General features: G+C 44.1%; 2 protein-coding genes across 3 annotated transcripts in view; one reads left to right on the top strand and one right to left on the bottom strand.

The window, feature by feature from the left end:
• SH3RF2 (SH3 domain containing ring finger 2) overlaps window positions 1–22,422 on the top strand; it is a 164,630-nt gene that overhangs the window by 94,232 nt on the left and 47,976 nt on the right. For both annotated transcript variants that reach the window (XM_083181912.1, XM_083181910.1), the window contains exon 6: window positions 6,178–6,498. In XM_083181912.1, the coding sequence (XP_083038038.1) occupies window positions 6,178–6,498 (321 nt within the window). The remainder of the gene's footprint in view (window positions 1–6,177; window positions 6,499–22,422) is intronic.
• Window positions 14,354–22,120, bottom strand: LOC146074128 (uncharacterized). Its single transcript, XM_083181913.1, has 2 exons — window positions 21,695–22,120; window positions 14,354–17,060 (listed from the first exon to the last, which is right to left on the bottom strand). The coding sequence occupies exon 2, from the start codon at window positions 16,700–16,702 to the stop codon at window positions 14,717–14,719; it is 1,986 nt and encodes a 661-aa protein (XP_083038039.1). The 5' UTR covers window positions 16,703–17,060; window positions 21,695–22,120; the 3' UTR covers window positions 14,354–14,716.

Raw genomic sequence — 22,422 nt, 5'->3', positions numbered from 1 at the left:
CTTAGCAGCAATTTGGCAGTGAATTGGGAATGACCTACCTACTTTGTGATTTGCATCATTTGCTGCAAAACAAATCTGTAACCGGCTTATTAGTACTGTATATCACTCTCATAACATGCTGTGTTTATTCGAATGCAAGATCATTTTCCTACCATAATCTCTAGATTATTTTAATCAGCAGTGTAATTAATTACCCACTCGAGGAAGCAAGGGGCTGAGCACCTGACTGTCCCATTACAATCACTCATCTTTGTCAGGACATCAAGTGGTTGTAAACAAATATCAAACAAGAGCTCCTTATACAAAGAATCACATATCTAATTTTAACCCCTTACCGACGCAGCCTGTTTTTGCCTTCCTGACAGAGGCCTTTTTTTCAAATCTGACAGGTATCACTTAAGTGGGGATAACTTTTTTTTGCTTTTACTTATCCCAGTGATTTTGAGATTGTTTTCTCGTGACACATTGTACTTTAAGTTAGTGCTAAATTTTGGTCGATACAGTTTGTTTGTTTTTTGTGAAAAATACCAAAATGTCGTAAAAAAATTGAACATTTTGCAATTTGCAAAATGTTACATTTTCTGCTTGTGAGACAAATAATCATACCACTCAAAATAGTTAATAACTAACAAAGACCATATCTATACTTTATTATTACATCATTATTTCAACCTGCTTTTAATTTTTTTGGACACTAGGGGGCAGCAGAGTCAAAATTATGCTCATAACACAGTAAACGCTGCTTTTGGCTGTTCACGTTTGAACAGCCAATCGCAGCGATCGCTGAGGGGGGGGGCATCGGTGCCCCCCCTGGGCAATGAGGGAAGATGTCTGCTGTCAGGGACAGCAGACATCGTCCCTCTGTCACCGCGTCTATAGACGCGGTGACAGTTACAAGTCATGACGTACATTTACGTCATGTGTCGGGAAGAACATCCCGACCATGACGTAAATGTACGTCAAATGTCGGGAAGGGGTTAAGAATGGTGGGTAGAGAACTGTGCTCTTTTAGGAAATATAGCTGCCTGTTTTTAATCAATACTATTCTTCCACATCAAAACCCCTCTACACAAACTTTTAGATTTTGGTGGGCTTTCCACAACTTTCACATAAGGACAACCATGGAAAGCCATGCCGGAGAGGTGAGATCATAGCCAGATTATTTAAAGCTGGCAATATACTTCTGACATGCTACAGTATATACAGTATAGTACATATTGTAGCTTTCTGATCATACAAGATAGCCTAATGAGAATAAGGGCATTATAGTTATTGCCCTGTTTTTATTTTTTACTATATTATACTATACATGGTCCTACTGTAGCTGGTAGACAGGCATCCGGCCCTCTTTTACAGTATTTGCAGGTAACAGGTTTTGTGCACCAGAGGAAAACCACCAAAGTTCTGCACTGTTTACCCTATTGTTTCCTTCAGTACATCTCTGCCCGGGATCTAGATGATATGTCAACAATGTACAGGTTGACAATTAACAGGTCGACACCAAAAGATTGAAGCTGTGAATGCGTTAGCTATAGCTTTGGTGGATGTCTCTTATCACTGCTGTGTGGCAGCTTCATTTGCTAACATTAGCAGCTTCACAGCCTAGAATAACGCATCTGCACAGCACTAGGGATGTGCACCGGCCACTTTTCGGGTTTTGGGTTTTGGGTTCTGATTACCTTGAGGTTTTGGGTTCTAATGGGTTTTGGCAAAACACCTCCTAAGTGTTTTGTGTTTGGATTTTTGGGGTTTTGGGTTCTGATTTTTTTGTTAAAAAAGCATAAAAACTGCTAAAATCGCAGAATTTTGTGGTTGTTTTTTTTTGCTCCTACGCTATATTAACCTCAATAACATTCATTTCCACTCATTTCCAGTCTATTCTGAACACCTCACACCTCATAATATTGTTTTTAGGGCAAAAGGTTGCACCGAGGTAGCTGGATAACTATGCTAAGCCACACAAGTGTGCGGCACAAACACATGACTCATGTAAGAGTGGTACTGCAGCTGTAGATACGGCAGTACTAGGCAGTGGGCCCCAAAACAGACGGTAGATACGGCAATATTAGGCAGTGAACCCCAAAACAGACGGTAGATACGGCAGTACTAGGTACCAGGCAGGTAGATATGTCAGCAATACTAGTATGTGCACCAGCAGAATTTATAATAATTAATTTTATTATTAGGTACTGCTTGGCAGTGGCACTCAGTGGCACACCTCAGTGCACCAGCAGCATCTAATTATTTTTTACAGTCCCACACAGCACAAGTATTATTTTTTAATTAAATTAGATATACCTGTAGCAGCCTAGTATGTACTAGGTAGGTACACTAGGTAGGCAGTAGCACTGCCAGTGGCAACAGTGGACTGAATAACTAAATAATACTGGCAGATTCAGTGCAGGCAGCACCAGTGGACTATATATAATATAATAAATTATTCATATAATATATATTACAGCACAGCACCAGAGGTAGGCCCCAGCACAGAGGAGACAGTAGTACTACAGGTCCACAGTTAGACTGTCCTCCTTGCTAGGGAGAGCTCATCCTAAGCATAGAGGAGAACAGAGTACACAGCAGCACTGAGGGAGACAGCCCCAGCGAATAAAATAATTACAGCACAGCACACCAGAGGTAGACCGCACAGAGGAGACAGTAGTACTACAAGTACACAGTTAGACTACACAGCAGCACTGAGAGACAGCCCCAGCGAATAAAAAATATTGCGTTCAAGGTCAAGCTCAAGCTTAAGCCCCAGCAGCAGCACCAACACACCCTTCTCAACCCACTACTAGACTGGAGTGAAGATGGCGGGCGCAGCAGCCGCTATTTAAAGCCTCGTGAAATCCGGCACCGGGAGATGACGTTCTGACCCGCGGACGGAATCGAGTCAGGCGGGAATCTCCGAGCGCTGCTCGGAACCGGGCTCGGAATGATGACGTCCGTGGGGGCTCGGATCTCTGGAATCCGAGTCTGCACAAACATGAATTACGCCCAAATTGTGGCTGATACCAAAGTCATTGAAATATGGTCACCCGCACACACAGACTGTATCTATATGCTGAGATGTATTGCAGCTGGCAGCAGTACGCTTATGGGCGTACGCTTTATGGGCGTATTAATATACATTGCCGCCCGGCCGCCGCAATGCCAGAGCATATGTACTAACATGCGATACCTGTAATGTGGTGTGCGGGGGTCTCCGTCACCTCCTGGGAGCCTCCTTCTCCCCTCACGCCGGGGACAGCTAAACAGGCTTTCCCCAGCGCCTCTTCCCCCCTGGCGCCGGAAGGACGTCCGGCTGCTTTACTAGGAGGAGGAAGGGTTTACATTCCGGATCCAGGAGGACCTGATGCAAGGTAAGCCAGAGGGAGAGGTGGTTCGTCCGAGGCGGCGGCGATAGAAGCCCATAGGCTTCTATAGGGTATTGCCACCCAAAGGTGGCGATACCCTGCCCTGCGGTAATGCGGCGGTGGTGTTTTAGTACATATGAAAATGCGGTAAAACAGGAGTTTTCCCACATTTTCGGCTAAGTGCATTCCACCCTATGTCAGTCACATCTCATATACACTACATGTCAAACGCACATGCATGTTGTAAACCATTTGTTTCATGTGCAGCAAGCAGTGGCGTAAAATCATCCTAGTCAAGATTGGTGCCCCCCAAATAGCTCAATCATTAAGGTGTCTGTCTCCAGTAAGACAGGTCATAGGTTCTAATACAGGGTGTCCCCTTGGGAGCAGGAGCCCAGCTACAGCAGACTCCATTTCCTCCCAGAGTTACGCCTCTGGCAGCAAGTAACATCGGCTATTACAGTAGGTAAACTGCAAACACTTCTCTAATGTAGCAGGCAGGACTCCCGTCTAACCTAAATACGCTCACTAGTGTATACACCCGAGCTAAGATAAGAACACCAAGCTACAGTATGTCTGTAAAGTGCTTGTACGCAGCCAATCACAAGTGGCTCTTGAATGCATGTTGTTTTCATCATCATTATCATCCAGGGCCTGATTCAGCATGGATCGCAAAAGCAAAATCTTTCTCTAATGGGCCAAACCCTGTGCACTGCATGTGGGGCTGATGTAACATGTGCAGAGAGAGTTAGATTTGGGTGAGTTAATGGGTGTACACATGAGAGTCATTTGGACCGAGTCCCATGTGTAATCAAGATATGGTACTTGTTTCCTAGCACGGCGCCCATCACATGCCTTAATTAGTGGTATGCGATGGTATGCGATGGGACCCGATTTTCGGGTTCTAAGAGCCGCACTCTACAATTTTAAAAACGCATCGCATCACATGCCATTAAAATGGCATGCAATGCGATCGATGCGATCAAAATGATGATTTAATTGTGCATGCACCCTGATGGGTGATTACTATGTTAAATGCACCCCCATCGTTAACGCCACCGCCACTATTAATGCCAACCCGAAGCGTGGCGAGCATAGCGAGCCCGCGAGGTCCTCCGACCTTTTCATACCCCCACTATTCACGTCGGTGTGGAGTTGATTTTTATATAGTGTGGTGAGCGCAGCGAGCCACCGAGCCAGAAGTGTGGCAAGCGCAGCGAGCCCTGCGAGGGGACGTGGAATACATGTGAAGTTATCCACGTCCCCTCGCGGGGCTCGCTATGCTCGCCATGCTAGGAAACAAGTACCCAAGATATAGTTAGACTGCTAACTACATCCTGCCTTCCCCAGCCACAGCCAAATACACTGTGCAGACGGCACCTATTGAAAATATTCTTGCCTGCAGTGTCTATTTGGCCAGGCGATAGCAATGCTGCGGGGCCGCACATTGCTATTGCCCACTGTGTACACATGGGAAGATTCACCGGGATGCAGTTACAATCCCGGCGGTCGGAATCCTGACACTTTCTCCCTCTGTGAGTGTCCACAACACCCATAGAGGTTGAATAAATCAGTGTGCCGAGCGTAGCGAGGCACCGGGTGCGTTGTGAGCACAATGAGCCTGCAAGGGGGGGCGATCCACGTCCCCCCCTTGTCGGGATTTCGGCGGTCGGGATTCCGCCGTTGAGATTTTGAACACCGGGATTCCGACCGCTGGGATTTAGAACCATTCCCAATTCACCTTATGTGTACATGGCTTTATATTGTTTCTGTGCAGGGTAAATACTGGCTGCTTTATTTTTTCACGCCAATTTAGATTTCAGTTTGAACATATACCACCAAATCTAACTCTCTCTGCACATGTTACATTTGCTCCGCCTGCAGTGCACATGGTTTTGTCCTTTTGAGAAGGATTTGGATTTTGAAATGTAATACAACTAACTCTGAATCAGGCCTTGTCTCTACCCCAGCCTTTGAACAACCACAAAAACCAGGGTTTTCCCAACTTTATATGTGGGTTTTCTTCCTGGTCTGTATGTGTTCTCAGCCCTTACTGTACTTTACATATAATATCCTAGAATGCCTACCCCCCACCTCTTCTACCGTGACAGGTGGTAATTGCAGGATTAATCAATTCTACATATATGCATGCAGCATACATTGGGGAAGATGTATGAAGCAGTGATAAGGGAGGAGAATTGATAAAATGCCTGGTACTTTATCACCGGCCAATCAGCTTCTAACTGTCCCCTTTAAACCCAGCCTGTAACTTAACAGTCAGGAGCTAAATGTCCGGCGATAAAGCACCAGGCACTTTCACTGCTTCATAAATCCACCCGATTGATCTCAGTCTGCATCGGCCCATAACCTTGTTTTACAAATGAATGGCAAATAAACTGGTCTTAAAAGGCTTCGTTACGAAGTCCCAACAGTCAAAATACCAACACTGAGATCCCGATGGTCAGACTTAATACAGACAGCAGTTAGTATTTTTTAACCTATCGTTACCTCTCCCACAGTCTAACCCTAACCTCACCCTAGTGCATAACCCCAAGGCAAGTACTTACTTTCAGTATCCCTTGGGATTAAGACTGCCAGTATTCTGACCGCATAACATTTTAAACAGATAACCAATGTCTATACACTTTGCATGCACAGTTTTATTTCTAATCATGAATATAAATGCATGGTGCAATTTGTGTTGTGCCCCATTAGCAGTGTGATTTATCTGTTGATAATTGATATAAAAAATAATTTTTAATTCCTGTGTACATTTTTATTGTTTAATGATTGCATTATAAATTCTAAATTGTATTTGCAGTTGAACAGCACTGCCAAGCAACTGCTGGAATCAAATAAAGGAAAAAGAAAAGACGTGAATAATCTTCTAGTCTCCTCTCCACTGAAGAAGTCTCCCTCAAAAGCCAAGTCTGTTGACTCTGCACCAATGCGCAGAATTCCAGAGGGGCGGAGAAAGAGCCCAAGGCAGTTCCTCATCACTAATGCCCTTAATACATTAAACAGGATTGTGCACTCTCCAGCGGGGCGACAGATTCCAGAAATCAGCAACCCCATACTTATAAGTTCAAGCAACACAGCCATCATTGAGAAGGCCAGGTGCTTAAATACTTCACCAAACCAGGTAAACATTATTTTGTGTTATTTGTTTTAGGTTAACATTCCTGGTTGGTTGTGCCTTTTAAATACATATATTAAATAAGCCTGGGTACACTCTGAAAAATATGCCATTCGGTCAGGTGGATCAGACCGGCATATTGCCAACATTACTGTGTGTGTCGTCGATATGCATGCTCGTGCAGTCAACTGTGACAATGTCTAGTTTAATGCGCTGTACATCAAACCAGATAATATTGCTAGCAACAACAGGCAAGCTAATAGTGAAGGATGCAATCCGGACTGATGGGGATTTGTTCCGATGTTGGAACGAATCTCTGTTGCTCCAGTGTGTACGCAGCTTAAGGATTGGCTTCAGGGTCTGGAATGTCTGATGTTTTGAATTCCATCATTGCAAGAAAAATGCCGTTTGATTGTTGTATTACAGTATAGCAGTAATCTTTATGTATGCCTTCTTCAAACATTGTCTTCTGCATTATAATACAGTAAACCATAACAGCATATTTCTACCAGCTCAGTCTTCAGATGCATCTAATGCTTTGTACACTAGGTCCCTATGTTAGTATTTAGCCCTAAAACATCAGCAGATAGCATCTTACAACATTGTGCTTTTTTATCATCTGTATTATCAACAAATTCTATTACAACAATTTATCTTCATCATACTGTATGTGTTTAGTATGACACGAAACTAAGAATCATACTCACATACATTGATCTGGACTTAAGCCTGTAATTCAGTTTTACAACAGAAATTATTATGTTGAAGATTCAGAGTCAGATTAAAACCTCACAGGGCCGTAGGCAAAATATCACTTTGGGGCCCCCCTCTCTCAAACAGTCACTATATTTTCGTAATTGATTCATGCCCCTTATATTACTTGTCATTTTTCCTCCTTATAGTAATGTCCCTTACATAATATGCCACACACCATAATGGCCCTGACACAATTTGCTACATACCATAATGCCTCTTACACATTATGCACTGCACCGTAATGCCCCTTACACATTATGCAGTGCACCGGAATGACCCTTACACATTATGCACTGCACCATAATGCCCCTTACACGTAATGTCACACACCGTAATGGCCCTGACACAACATGCCACATACCGTAATGTCCCTTACACGATATACACTGCAAAGCTCCTTGCATATTATACACTGCATCGCAATGCCCCTTACACATTATGCACTGCACCATAATGCCCCTTACACATTATGCACTGCACCATAAAACCCCTTACACCAGGCATGACCAAACTGTGGCTCTTCAGCTGTTGTGAAACTACACATCCCAGCATGTGTTGCCATAGTTTTAGCATTCCCTAATAGCAAAATTGCAGCAACGCATGATGGGACTTGTAGTTTCACAACAGCTGGAGGGCCAAAGTTTGGACATGCCTGCCTTACACATTATGCACTGAACCACAATGCTCCTTACACATTATAGTAATGAACTGTGTTCTGCACTCCCTATTGGTGAGTAGAGTATAAAGTGTGTCTAATATACTCTAATCATGTGTTTCACTTTAGACAAAATAATATTTAAAAAAAAACTTGGACGCAGGGCAGTGGCGTAACTAGAGGGTGCAGGGGATGCAATTGCTATGGGGCCCGGGGGCTTGGGGGGCCCGGGACCCCAGCAGGCATTCCCCTGCACCCTTTTCATTTTGTCAGTTTTTTTTTATATAATGACCTGCGGGCAGTGGCTAAGCCATCCCGTCCCCTTCAGCGGCGGTAGTAGCAGCCAGCCTGCAGAGGAGACATGGCTCAGCATCCAGGACACCCGGCGCCAGCGGTGCGCTGCCTTGAAGTGGGACGCCTGAGTCTGACGCTGCGTGAGGAGACCCGGTGCGGCGTCCAGGAGAGGACACCCGGCGGTGCGCTGCCTTGAAGCAGGACCCCTGAGTCTGACGCTGCATGAGGAGACCCGGTGCGGCGTCCAGGAGAGGACACCCGGCGGTGCGCTGCCTTGAAGCAGGACGCCTGAGTCTGACGCTGCATGAGGAGACCCGGTGCGGCATCCAGGAGAGTACACCCAGCGGTGCACTGCCTTGAAGCAGCTGCGCAGAGGAATGGAAGCAGGAGGCCCGGGGCTGACTTCGGTGGTAAGTGAAATACACAGGGCGGGATTCTCTAAAATCCGCAGCCCTCTTCGCCCGGCATCGCATTTCTAATGACCACATATTCTCTAAAATATGCGGTCATTAACGCAAGGGACAGCTCTTGCGATAAGAGCTGTCCCTTGCGATGCGGCGCCGTTGCTGGACTTCCGGGTCTATGACCCGGGAGTCCGTCTGCGCATGCGCAGACTGACACGCCGGCCGCAGGGCATGCTGGGAGGGATCCGTGACGGATCCCTCACACACTGCTGCGGTAAGAAGCCCATAGGCTTCTGCAGGGAACCGCCAGCTTTTGCTGGCGATTCCCTCCGCAGCGGTGACAATGCGGAGGGAGGTTAGAGAATACAGAAATGCGGTAAAAACCCCGATAACGGGGTTTTTACCGCATTTCTGTGATAGAGAATCTCGCCCACAATGCGGTACGCAGTGCCGCTTGAACTGGGGGGGAATTACACATACACAGCCCCTCTTCCTTCAACTGCTCTCATTCACTCACTCTTCTCCTTTCCCCTCAGCCCCACCTCTTTTACTCTATCCCTCTAGCTCCCCCTCTCTTGCTACCCCTCCCCCCCTCTTATTTACCCTTTGATTTTCGTTTGCCGGGTTTATTTTTAAATAATGCTGCAGTGCACGTACAGAGGCTATGTCCCCTTAAGTGGTGGTGGGAGCAGGAGCCCAGATGCAACCAGAAGCAAGAGGAGTGGCCGGCGGCAGTGAAAAGGAGGCAGGCATCGGTGATTGAGGTGCACAGCACCATTTGTATTGTGGGGGATTACACAATGCCTTCTCTCCCCCCCTTCCCCTCCCCTCCCCTCCCCTCCTTCCCCCCCTCCTCCCTTTCCCTCTCCTCCCTCTCTCATCCTATCCCTCTCTTACCCCTCTTCCCCTTTACTCTTTTCACCCCCTCCTCTCACTCTCTGTCTCCCCCTCCCCTCTCTTTCCCCTCCACCCCATCTCTTTTCTATATTTAACTCTCTCCATATCCTCTATTTTCTCCCTAACCCTCTCTCGCTCTCTCTCTTTCTTTCTCCCTCTCTCATTCTCTCCCTGACCACACCTCTATCCCTCCTCTTTCTTTTTCTCTCTATTTTCCTGACATCTTCTTTGTTGCTCACTCCCCTCACTCTTTTCTTCCATTCCCCCCAAAGGGCATTGTAGTGGCCATGAATGTTTGTATTTTAATTGTGGTTTAAAATATAGACTAAAATAGAGAGATGACAAGTTCTTTTGTAGCACCTGTTTCTGATTGTAAATGTGAATGACTAAATTTCGTGGCCCAAGGCACATTGGGACCTGCCAGGCCCTAGGCGGACAAGTAGGTTGCCTAGTGATAATTCTGGCCCGGTGAAGATATATCAAAGCTTGAAGTGAAGAAAGAGAAAGTTCCAACCAATTAGTGTCTAACTGCCATGTTACAGGCTGGATTTTAAAAAGGTCAGAAGCAGTTCTATAGATGGTATTATGTCCGTACTGGACTCAACAAAATGTATACTAAAATCTCCCCTTGATGTTGGAGATGCAATACGATTTATAGAACATTTCTTCATATCTGGTGTAATTGTGTAAATGAGTTTCCCATTTAGAAAGAACTGAATCGCCAGTTCTCATGTGCCGGTGCAGGCTGGGGGTCGGCAGCTACATCTGACAGGGAGACGTGAGTATCTCACTCGCTCTCTTGTCCCAGCAAGGCGGTGGTGAGTGGCTTCCCTGCCCATCTCCACTTCAAGGAGAGGGAAAGGGAGCAAGGGCAAGCTGGGGCAGCTGAGGCAGAGCAGGCGGAGGGGCAAAGCCGGGTAGAGGGCTGCTAAAGCCTTCGACAGAAGGGTGCGTCCCCTTCTGTTGGAGGATGGCGGCGGCAATTGGCAATAGAATCACCAGGTGCAGCTCAAATGAGGGCTGCTCCATCTGTAGGTATTCAAATTAATTTTAAGACCAGATTTTTCCTCTATTCTATAGAAATCCCTGAAGCATGTCCTCAACAGAGTAAACTATTTACTCATATTGTCCTGGCAGATAGGTGCACCATAGCATCCACATGGAGATCACCTGAGATGCCTACTATGAGCAAGATTGTAGCTAAAATATGGCACATACATTCCATGGAATACATCTCTAGCATATTAAGGGATCTTTTAAAAAGTTTAACAAGGTTTGGGAACTTTGGACCTCGAATTTTGGAGTGTCGTCTACATTTCATTGATCATCTATGGGCTTGGTATACATGGATAAGGCTTTATTTTAAATAAAGCCTTATCCTCCATTTGGGTTCTCCTCACTTCCCACCTAACACTCCCCTTCATTTTATTCTTCTCTTATAACCTTTCTCTTTCCTGCTCTTTCCTTTCTATTTTACACTATGGTGGTTATTCAATTTGTGCCGATTTTTATGACAATCTGAAAATCGCCACTTTTCGACGATTTATATCCAACCTATTCAATGCAAGTGTTGATTTTGCGACTGTAAGATATTTTGGTCAAATATGCGTCTGTTTTCCATTATATTCTGTCAATGCAGATTCGGCTTTCTAACACAGTTAGGGGTATGGTGGCAATCTAACCCATAACTTCAGTAATGTGTTGCAGTAATGCTAGACATTACACTGTCCGAGTCATACTGTAGGTTCCTAAACAGTTCATGTTTTCCAGGTTTCCTTACAGAATCACAAGTGAAGTTTAAAAACTGTAATACGGTATATCAAGCTTGAAACCAATAAACTGTTTTCACTGCAAAACACACACATTACATTATGTTTTATAAATAAATTTTTCATACTTTTGCAAAAATGCCCCTTTCAGACCGCACATAAACCCGATCTTAAACCGGGTCTAAACAGGTTTTCTTGTGTGAAAGCAGCAAGCTGCTGCCCCCCGCCCCCTCCCACCTGGGCAGCGCAGCAGAGGGAATGATCGCGCTAGCGGGCAGGGGGTCCCTGCTGAGTATGTTAGATCAGTGTCGGCATTCCTGCAGCGGATGGGAACTAATAGTTCCCATCCGCTGCAGGGACCCCGCTGCTGATCTCACATACTCTACACCACAGGGACCCCCTGCCCGCCAGCGCGATCATTCCCTTCCCTCCACTACGCTGCACTGCCCAGGTAGGGGGGGGGAGGATGCCTCATTGGGGGGATGCCTCCAGGGGGTGGGGGGAGGTTTGGAAGTGTGCATATCTATCGACCGCACTGCACTGCATATTTAATGAGCGGGTCCCCACCCGCTCATTAAATATTCACTGCCCGCTCATTTGATATGCACAGAGCGGGATCACTATTGGCTGGGTCCCGTTCAGACTTAAAAAAACGGGTCTGAAACTGGGTAGGAAAACGGTAAAATCACTCTGGACCTTTCAGACTGCACAGATTATTATTTTAAAACGGTTAAAAATCGGCTAAATACCATTTTTGTAGTGCGGTCTGATTCTGCTAAACAAGTCTGAGAGCAGTCTCATCTGCTGCAGAAAGGGAAAATGATGGACAAATATAGCTAAATGTACTGAACTCCCCTTATCTAATGTATAGCAATTAGCTCTGTATACTGTATGTATGGTGGCATATGGGCTACACTGCTTTATTCGACTTTTCCGATATGTAGCCATCTAGTTAGCTTATTTAAATGTATTCTGAATTGCAGTATTTGATTTAAAATAAAGTAAGGGCTTGTCATTTGCAGCTACAAGCTGTAAAATATAGACTCCCAATAACACACTGATCATTTATTGTCTTAAGAACAAGGCAGTATGACCCGCAGGCCACATGTTTGTGCTTGCAATAATATCTGATGCTGAGGCGGCCAGAATGAGCGAATGTATGCAGTAGGTAGAGGGTTAATAGCGCTCTGCATTGTCTGGTCGGTTGGCTTACTTCCTGCTTCTGAGTTTGGCTAATAGGTGCTGCTAGAAAACTCAGTTACGCTATAAGAGTTCTAATTTCACGCTGGCAGTTTCCGACGCAGAGCGGACAGCTCATTGCTTCTATCTACCCCAAACAGCTTTGGATGAAATATAACGCAGTACACCACAGACTGGCCACTGATTTTACAATGAATAATGCACATACAATTACAACACAGATTAACCGCTTTTATATTTCATATTTTTTTGGTAAGTAGCCACTAAGACTTGTTTTGTGAATGCACACACAGATGCCAGTGTCTCTGGGGCTTGCCTGATAACAGTTCCTTATTGATGCGGATAGCCGGAATTAATCAATGCTGAGTAAAGATCCATTTTTTGACCTCAGTTAATGGCTGGTTCACTAAAGTGCTCAAGCCATTAGTGTCCAGTAAAGGTCATTCATTTAAATGCCCATTAATGAGTAGCATAGGCTAATGTATTTTTATGGACTTTTAACTACAGGAAAAGTGTATCACAAGGGAAGACCATTGTTCTAAAATAGACAAAACTAATTTACTTGAAGACACCTGTTGGCAGCGTCCCTACTGAATTAATAGGCTGGATACTCATGAATAACAGATCCTACCAGACATTGGCCAGCCTCACTGTTCATAAGCGATAGGTGCGTTTTTACCCAGAAGCTTTGTAGTGTAATAGTAATAGTCCAATATCAAACCTTAACAATCAATTGTTAGCATTAAATCTGATTGCCTACATGTTGCCTATGCAGATTAGGTAACCGGTTATAACAAAAGTTTGCCTCTGTAAAAGGACTATCCTAAATAATATTAAATGTTGTATGCTTGTAACTTGCTGCTCTACATTATCTGTGAACTTAAAGGCATTCATAGGTAAAATAAACTGGGAAGACAGTGGGGGACATCCTATTCAGTCACACCACCAGTCACGCCACACCTGCATTCCAGGGGAACGTCCAATGTTTTCATGGGGACGTCCTGATGCTGGTTATACCTATTATATGTATCAATAACAGAAGTACCGTGCACAACACTGAGCTGTAGGCATAACCAGGGCCAGATTAAAGGCTTGGAGCTGAAATAGTTCAAGGGCTATTATGACATGTAGGCACGTAGAACCCATCCCATACACTGTAAGCCACAGTGTCCACCTAAATATATTATAAAGTACATAAATTGTTAAATAGGAATGTAATTTTAATACCTATGATTTATGGCCGCCGTGTGGCCAGCTGGTGTCTGCCTGTCTGGTGGTTATGACGCTGTTTCGATGATAGGCCTTTTTTTTTTATTTGTTAGGGTGCCTGGAGTTGCACTCCATCTGCCCATTTATTCACCTGGCACTCAGCACAATGCTAATCCAGAGCAATGCACTAGTTGGCTATCGTCCACAATGCTTCAGGCAGCTCCTGTGGATGGGATGGCACACGACAAGATAAGATCGTTACATGCAGGATGTAGTGATGCACAATCTACTCGGCACAAATCCAAAAATCAGTTATCAATCTATACCCTACATAATGTAATAGTTATTACTAACATCATTAGTATTTTCTTAAATAATAAGAATTATAATAATAATAAAAATAATTACTCTGGGACAAGCACTATAGTAGTATAATGCAATTTAGCAGTGGGCCAGTTAGTCCTCAGGGCCCGGTGCAATGCACCTGCTGCACCAATGGCAGTTCCGACTGAGTGTAGGGCAGGGACCTGGGGGCTACTGTTGGGAAATCGATCATGCGCCGATGTATCGATTTCCTCATATATTAATTACCTTATTTGACCTCAGTGTGAAGACCCCTTAGAGCTCCGTGAGAGTGTAACCTCATATGATATGACCAGTAACGATGACCACAGATACAAGGTTGAACTCTGATTTAATGATGACGAAAACAACATATTTATACACAACAAACGACGTTGGTTCAATTACATGATTGGTTAATATTTGGTGCAGAGGTAGGGAAATAGCAGTGTCTTTGTGGGGTGGCTTATACATCGCCTTTGTGTAGTATTCATTAGTTATGAGAAAGCACAGAATGTACAGTGTCTAAGGAAAGTAACAAAGTTTATGATAGCAGCGAGTACTGGAAAAGAGCCAGGATATAACCACCTTGAAATCAGCAGGGACAGACACAGAGAAACAAGATGGCTGATTAACCCCTCAATAGAAACAAGATGGCTGATTAACCCTTCAATCCCCTCTTAGAATCAATGTTCTTTTTAGACAATTTGATTCTTGTAGATGGCATCTTGTTTGGTACGATGGATTTTAACATATTCACTATAATCTTCTGGTGAGGGAAGGCTTTTGGCGAGATCAGTGTACATAGCAGGTGTTACATTATCCAGGTACTTGGAACCAATCTTCTTACATATGGGAAAGACACAATATCCTACTATCATAAGTACAATAATTATAATGAGAATAAACATGCCTATTTGTGTTAGTGCGTGTTTCCAATCATTTAACCATCCAAACCAGCTACTCCAGGGGTCCGTGACACCTGAGTTCTTCTTGAGTTCGATGGATAAATCTTCTAGATGTTTAATAGCTAGGGTAGTTTTCCCATTAGGACCTGTGTTGTCTGGGATATAAGTACAGCATCCATCAACCTTACCTATGTACACACAGGTTCCTCCTTTCTCGGCAAGCATCATATCTAAAGCCATACGATTCTGAAATGTCATTTGTGATGTAGCTTCCAACTGTTCAGCAATACCTTTTAAAGCATCTCTAGTATCATTAACAAAACGCTGCTGATTATAATATATATAATTTATCCAGTCCACGTTCTTATTGATTGTCACTTGGGGAATTAGAGACTCAAAGCCAGCAGCGACTTCATCTCGAGCCTTAAATTCATCTGGAACTCCCCGAGGGACACCAATAGTATCGATATATATATGTGGATCGAAACTTTCCTTGGGGGCATCTCTCCTAGCTCTAGAGTGTGTGTTTGTGTTACCTGTGGGAGGAGGTTGAGGAAGGTTGGCTGGGAGGATGTGAATGGGCATAATAATCTTTGCCAGGGCACATTCTCCTTTCCAAGGGCTATTTAGTTTTGTCCTCAATTTCATATCTCCACAGATAAAATAGATATCTCCCAAAGATTTCTTCATGGTGGGTATGGTGATATGTCTTCTTTCAGCACAATACCCATCAGGAAATAATTTCAATTGTACAACATTTTGATCAGTACTATTAGAGAAATAACAAGTGTAATTACCGGGGTAAATAGTTATAGTACTACCAGGGTTGGTATTCTTTGTCATAATGGGGTATTCCTTTTTCCATTGTTCACATTTGGCTTCTTCTATTACAGTGTCAGTGTATAAACTAAAAAAGCATTTATCCTGTTCAGGTGGTATGTGTATGGGTACAGTACCTAAATGGGGTCTGGACTTTCCACACACATAGCAATCAGTTTGATTAACCTTGCGGGCATTATACTTCATCCATTCTAACCAATAGTTTACATCAGAGAAACCTGTTTCCATAGACATGGTATCTTCATACGTGGGATTATCAATGGCTAACATATCATTAAAAGTAGTGACATGTGGTTTAAAGAATGATGATGGTGTTTTAGGTTTTACAGTGGTTTTGAGGGCGGTGTATTCTGGGTTATCATACATGTCCTTTAAATGGAATCTTCCCCTTGGGCCCCCGCTTTCTCCTGATTGATATTTACCCATGACATATAGTCCGGCATCGCCGGGGGCTGGGTTTTCTAGGTTAATGATAAATTGGCTATTGCAAGTACCCTTTTTTCGTAGGGACATACGGGTTAGTAAGGATCGACCATGGGACCATTTCTGGAGGCCAACATCGGGGCAATATCCCCAGTCTTGGCTGCTCTCAAAGACAGTAGTATCTGCTCTAGTGTTCCACCCAACAGCCCCCCATGAGTTGCAAGAATCTCCCCAGTAAGTACTAGTGATACAGATATATACGTGACTTACAGCGTGTGGTGTGTGGTGGATGTTACACAGCCATGGTAGCGGTGGTTCTCCTCGATTCCCGCCTTGATTGTTTGAACAAGATACAATATCACAATAAGAAAATATAAAAGTAGCGACAGTCGTGCTAGAAGAATTATACCAGAAGGTAAAGCGTCCATCATTTTGAGTAATATCAACTTCAGCAAAACAGTTATAAAGAACAAGCCCGAATAAAATCACTAGGGCTAAGGTGGGGGGAGTCATATCCTGTAGCGTCGTCCTTGGCTTCAGAATGTTGTACCCCTGATTCCTCGTCACCTCCAGCCGGCAGGTCTTCTCCAGGTTGGAGGTCAGAGCCACTGGCCCCCGTTATTACCTCTCTCGTCCCGTCTGTGTCAGTCTCGGGATCGGTGTCGACCTCTGTGTTGACGTGTGGTGGAGGTGGAATTTTCTTCACTCTGGATGCATGGATCCACGTTGGTCCTTCGTCGGTGAGGACAGCCGTCCTGGTGACTGCGACCACTTCTGTTTCTGGACCGTAGGTGAAATCTCCTGGATGTTTATTTCTGGGTAGGATCTTTACAACGACCTTGTCTCCAACCCTAAATGGGTGAGTGGGTATCTGTGGATGAGAAGGATTCTTAAAGATAACATTTTGTTCAACTTCATTAAGTTTCTGTATTAGGGATCTGACATACTCTTCTCTTATTATTTCTAAGTCTCCTTCTGTGGTAACTAAAGGGTTCTTTGCCCAGGGAGTGGGGAAAGGTCTGCCCATCAGTACTTCAAAGGGGGAGTAACCTAGAGTCTTTTGTGGAGTCATTCTCTGTGGGTGATATGGAATGTGAAACTTCCATTCTATTTGCAGTGCTTTGACTAGTTCTGCTGTGACTTTGGCTGTGAAGGCTGAACCTTTATCGCTATTGATTCGGAGCGGGCATCCTCAGCGCGGAATGATCTCTCGCGTGAGTATGCGGGCTACTGTTTTTGCATCTTCTGATTTAGTGGGATAAGCTTCCTGCATTATTGATATGTGTAAAATCTATTTGAAGATGTGTGAATGGTGTGGTTGGGTATTCTAGATGTTGGTGTCTTGCTTTATTTGGGTTGTTTGGATTGTTTCTAAGACACACTATACATCTACTGATGTACTGTTTTACAAGTTCTTTGGCATTAGTAATGTAGAAATCATTGGAGAGGAGTAAAGTAGTTGTTACTATACTATGGTGTCCTACTCCGTGGTAATGTACTATGAACAATGATGCACTGGTTTGGGGTATACATGGTTTCCCCTCTTTGCAGATTAATCCAGTCCGTGGATTCTTCTGCAATATTGGATATGTTCAATCTGATAGATCTGAATTAGAGGCAGCAGCCTGTAATTCTGTCAGTAGGTATGTATCATCTAGCGAAGGAGGCGAGATGACAGCAAGAGTGAGGTTATATGTTGCTGTAGTGGCAGCACGTTTAGCAGCGGTATCAGCGAGAGCGTTGCCTTTGCTGATGTCATCCTTTCCTCCAGTGTGTGCTTTACAATGAAGGATGGCAATTTGAGATGGTAATGTAATTGCGTGTAAGAGATCTGTGATGAGTTGCGCATGTGATATGCCTTTCCCATCAGCGCCAGTGAAGCCTCGGCGTTGCCAGATCATACCATGATCATGAACAACTCCGTAAGCGTATTTGGAGTCTGTGTAAATTGTGACAGGTTTGTCTTTGTAAATGTGACAAGCTCGAGTGAGTGCAATGAGTTCTGCAGCTTGTGCTGACTGTAAGGGGACTGTCTTTGCTTCAAGGGTGGTGTTTGGAAGTTTAACCACTGCATATCCTGCCTGGTACGTGTTGTCATTGGGACGGCTGCAGGAGCCGTCAACAAATATTATGTCGGCATCGGGGATAGGCACAGTCGACATGTCACTTCTGGGCGAAGTTTCTGAGTCAATAGTCAATGCACAGTCGTGTTGGGGAGGTGCCTCGTCGTCAGGGCCTCTTAATCCTAAAAGGGCATTGAGTACGGGGACCGGACCTTCAGAGTTTGTTGCATACTTAATGGTGAGAGAAGGGTTACTAAGTAGGAGTACTTCATAACCACTAAGTCTTTGGGCAGACATGTGTTGTGTGTGTAGACCTTTGAGGATGGAGAGGACATTATGTGTGGTATGTAACACAGTAGGGTGTCCTAGTGTCAGTGTGGTAGACATCTCAACAACCATTGCACAGGCAGCCAGGGCTCGAAGACAAGCCGGCATTCCTTGCACAGTGACAGGCATTACTTTTGAAAAGAATGCGACAGGGCGCATTTTGCCTCCATGAAGTTGGGTGAGCACGCCCGCAATGGTTGTACAGGTGTCCCTTGCAAACAAATGGAATGTTAACAGATAATCCGGGAGGCCAAGCGCGGGACTCTTTACTAACATTTCTCTCAACTTTGCAAATGCAGAAAACATTACATTAGACCATTCTATAACCTTGGGTTTGTCTTTGAGTGTACATTGTCTCAAGATGTTATCGTAATAGGAACAATCAGAAATCCACTGTCTGCAGTAATTTACAATACCGAAGAAAGACTGCATATCCTTCTGGGTAGTTGGGGTGACCAGGCCCAATACAGACTGTATGCGTTGTGGACTGATTTTCCTTTCTCCCTCAGAGAGTACAAAACCCAGGTAATTGACATTTGTTTTACACCATTGCAGTTTAGCTTTTGACACCTTGTGTCCACATTCTGATAACATCTAACCGGCTGGCCTCCTCGGTGGTACTACAGAGAAGCAGATCATCTGCATACTGTAGCAGGACAGAACCATGGGGGGGGTGCCAGGGAGCCAATGTGGCTTGGAGGACTATGCTATAGACCACTGGAGAGTCAATATAGCCTTGGGGTAAACGACATCAGGTTAATTGTTTACCTTCAAATGAAAAAGCAAAGAGTAATTGGGTCTCTGTGTCTATAGGAATGCTAAAAAATGCATTTTTCAAAGTGGCTGCGTTTGCAGGGATTGCTGAGATGAGTGAGTTTACATCTGGTACTATCTACAGAACAATTAATTAGTTTATTATCTGAGGTCCTGTTGACCATATCTGAGGATTTACAGTGTCTAATTCTGTGTTTGGGTCAGAACTGTCAGTCATGAGCAAGTGTGGTGATGAAACATCAATTCCCTTTCCTGCTTCTGATGGACTAATTATGATTTCTAGCACAGAGAGAAGATCTCTGCCTAGCAAATTGATTGGGCAGTCAGGTATTACAGTAAATTCATGTTTTCCTATGTCATGGCCCTTTAAGGTCAGTCCCTGCCAGTCAATCTGAAATCTGGGGTTGTCTCTTGGTCTGGGTTGACTGGACTGCATGGGGTTACTGACCTGTCGGGGTTTGTTTGAAGGGAACGTACAGTCTCTAGCCTAATGGCTATCCGTTTCATAATTATAGCAGCTTGTCTGCCTGTTGGGTGGGGGTCCCGCAGGAGCCCTCTGAGGTAGTCTGTCTCTAGGAGGACGGAATGGTTTATTCTGTCTCCTAGGATTGTTTTGATTTTGGAAGCGTGTGAACGGGGTATGTGATGGTGTGACAGTGTTTCTTTTAACTTCAAAACAACCTGCTGCTTCCCTTTCATACAAATGTTTTTCAAAATCCTTTACTGTATCAGAGGTCCGGCAGCAGATTATTAATGAAAGTAGAAACAAGTAAATTATCATTATGCAGAAGCGGCAGACCTGCTTCCTTGGTCCAACACTTCTTGGATCTTTTCCAGAAATTTGTCACTGTTTCTGTTTACATGAAACTGCAATAGGCAGCGATGTTCAGTGTTAGGGAGAGAGAGACCAATACTGCAGCTTCCCCCTCAAACCCCCCTCTTCCAGCAAAGACACAGAAGCCTAGCAGGAATCCGCCGTACACCCTGGGAGCTCAACAGAAAATAGATCTTTCAAAGCTGAACTGGTGTACGGTGATTTCATTCCACATGTCAGTTATCTCCTGTGCTTTGTTAAGGGGATAGTCTGCAGCTGTTTACTATATTGCAGGGATCGGGGTATTAATACTGGGGACTTGATTCCAGTCCCATCTATTATATTGTCCACCTCATGGATTAACAAGGTAATAATTTGTGGGCAACATACTCCTTACATATTTCACTAGGTAATGGGGGTGGATAGACTGTTTTATTCTTACTATTATTTCCACCCATGTCGGGGTATGATTGTGTATCAATGTATTTTTGAATAACGTCTGTGCGCAGATGGCAGCCTAATACAAGGACCGCCTCTACAACAGTACCGTTAGACAGGGACGTGAGTGTAGATTTGAACCTTATAAGTTCACTATTGGCAGATACTATCGTCTCTTTCAGGGTTATGGTACCAGAGTACTATACTACACTGGCAATCTAAACAAGTTCCTATTTGTGGTGTTCTAGGATGTGACATATATGACTATAATATGAGAGCGTGAAAAATTCAAAGTTTACAGACTAGGGGCGCTGTCACAGAAAGGCAGGTACACCTATAGCGGCAATCTGCGAGAGTTAGTCTTTGTCTGTTCACTTTTAGAATTATGTATTCACTTTAGACATCTCATAAAATTTTTAAATGTATAATGATTTTGTTAGTGGAAACCACAGACTGTCTACGTGACAGTGGATAGAGTCCAGTGGTTTTGTTGCTGAGAACTGTATGTGAAGCCTCACATTGCGTTACTCCGAGAAGGAGAGCATAAAGTCCGCAAGTCTATTGGCATACAGTAGTCAGATTAGACAAATGGTGAAGTTATTGTGCGTGAACTTACCAGCCGCACGGTTTACAAGGAAATACAGATATCACGAGTGTGTATACTCACCAATCACACAGGGATATTGAATGAAAGAAAAACTTATACTTTAAGACAATACAATAAAGACAATTGGCCAATAAAGAATGGGCGTTCAAAGTGAGGTACTATTTAGACTAAAGACCCCAGGTCTCCTTCGTACTCCAAGTACGGCATCTGATCCCAGATCAGGTTATGTGCACAAAAATAGAAGACTTTAACTTCTATGATAGAAGACTCTAACTTCTATATAAGACATTCAACATACCCCAGGCATGGTGTCACAGGTTCAGGATCGAGTATGTCCGTAACCTCACAACAGATTCAGGCAGACTGTAAAATCTTTATGACATCTGTGTAGGAATGAACCTCGCATCCCGGTGGCCGAGCCCCCAGCTCTGTTGGGAAATCGATCATGCGCCGATGTATCGATTTCCTCATATATTAATTACCTTATTTGACCTCAGTGTGAAGACCCCTTAGAGCTCCGTGAGAGTGTAACCTCATATGATATGACCAGTAACGATGACCACAGATACAAGGTTGAACTCTGATTTAATGATGACGAAAACAACATATTTATACACAACAAACGACGTTGGTTCAATTACATGATTGGTTAATATTTGGTGCAGAGGTAGGGAAATAGCAGTGTCTTTGTGGGGTGGCTTATACATCGCCTTTGTGTAGTATTCATTAGTTATGAGAAAGCACAGAATGTACAGTGTCTAAGGAAAGTAACAAAGTTTATGATAGCAGCGAGTACTGGAAAAGAGCCAGGATATAACCACCTTGAAATCAGCAGGGACAGACACAGAGAAACAAGATGGCTGATTAACCCCTCAATAGAAACAAGATGGCTGATTAACCCTTCAGCTACCAAGCTGCTCAGGAAGCCCTGGGCACGCCCCCAAAATAAAGAAATTGGGGATAGATCTCATACTCTACCAGAGGTCACACCACCCTCCTTTACGGGTCAGTTGCGCATCTGGGGTCAACTTATGAAATTAGTTCCTAAATGGCTGTTTCCACATTGTTAATGCAAAGCTAGGTATTGCAGCTATTTATGAAGAATACAACAGTGTTCAGAACAAAAGTGCTTGCAGCAGCCATCCCCATAATTCTCTATGGGGAATACATAAGGCTATTCTCTTTGGTAACACTACAGTACACTACTAAC

This window comes from Crinia signifera, chromosome 4 (assembly GCF_055691185.1).
Source record: "Crinia signifera chromosome 4, ASM5569118v1, whole genome shotgun sequence".
In the NCBI taxonomy this organism is placed as follows: Eukaryota; Metazoa; Chordata; class Amphibia; order Anura; family Myobatrachidae; genus Crinia; species Crinia signifera.
The sequence above is the reverse complement of the archived record's forward strand: the minus strand, read 5'-3'. Positions and strand labels throughout refer to the sequence as shown.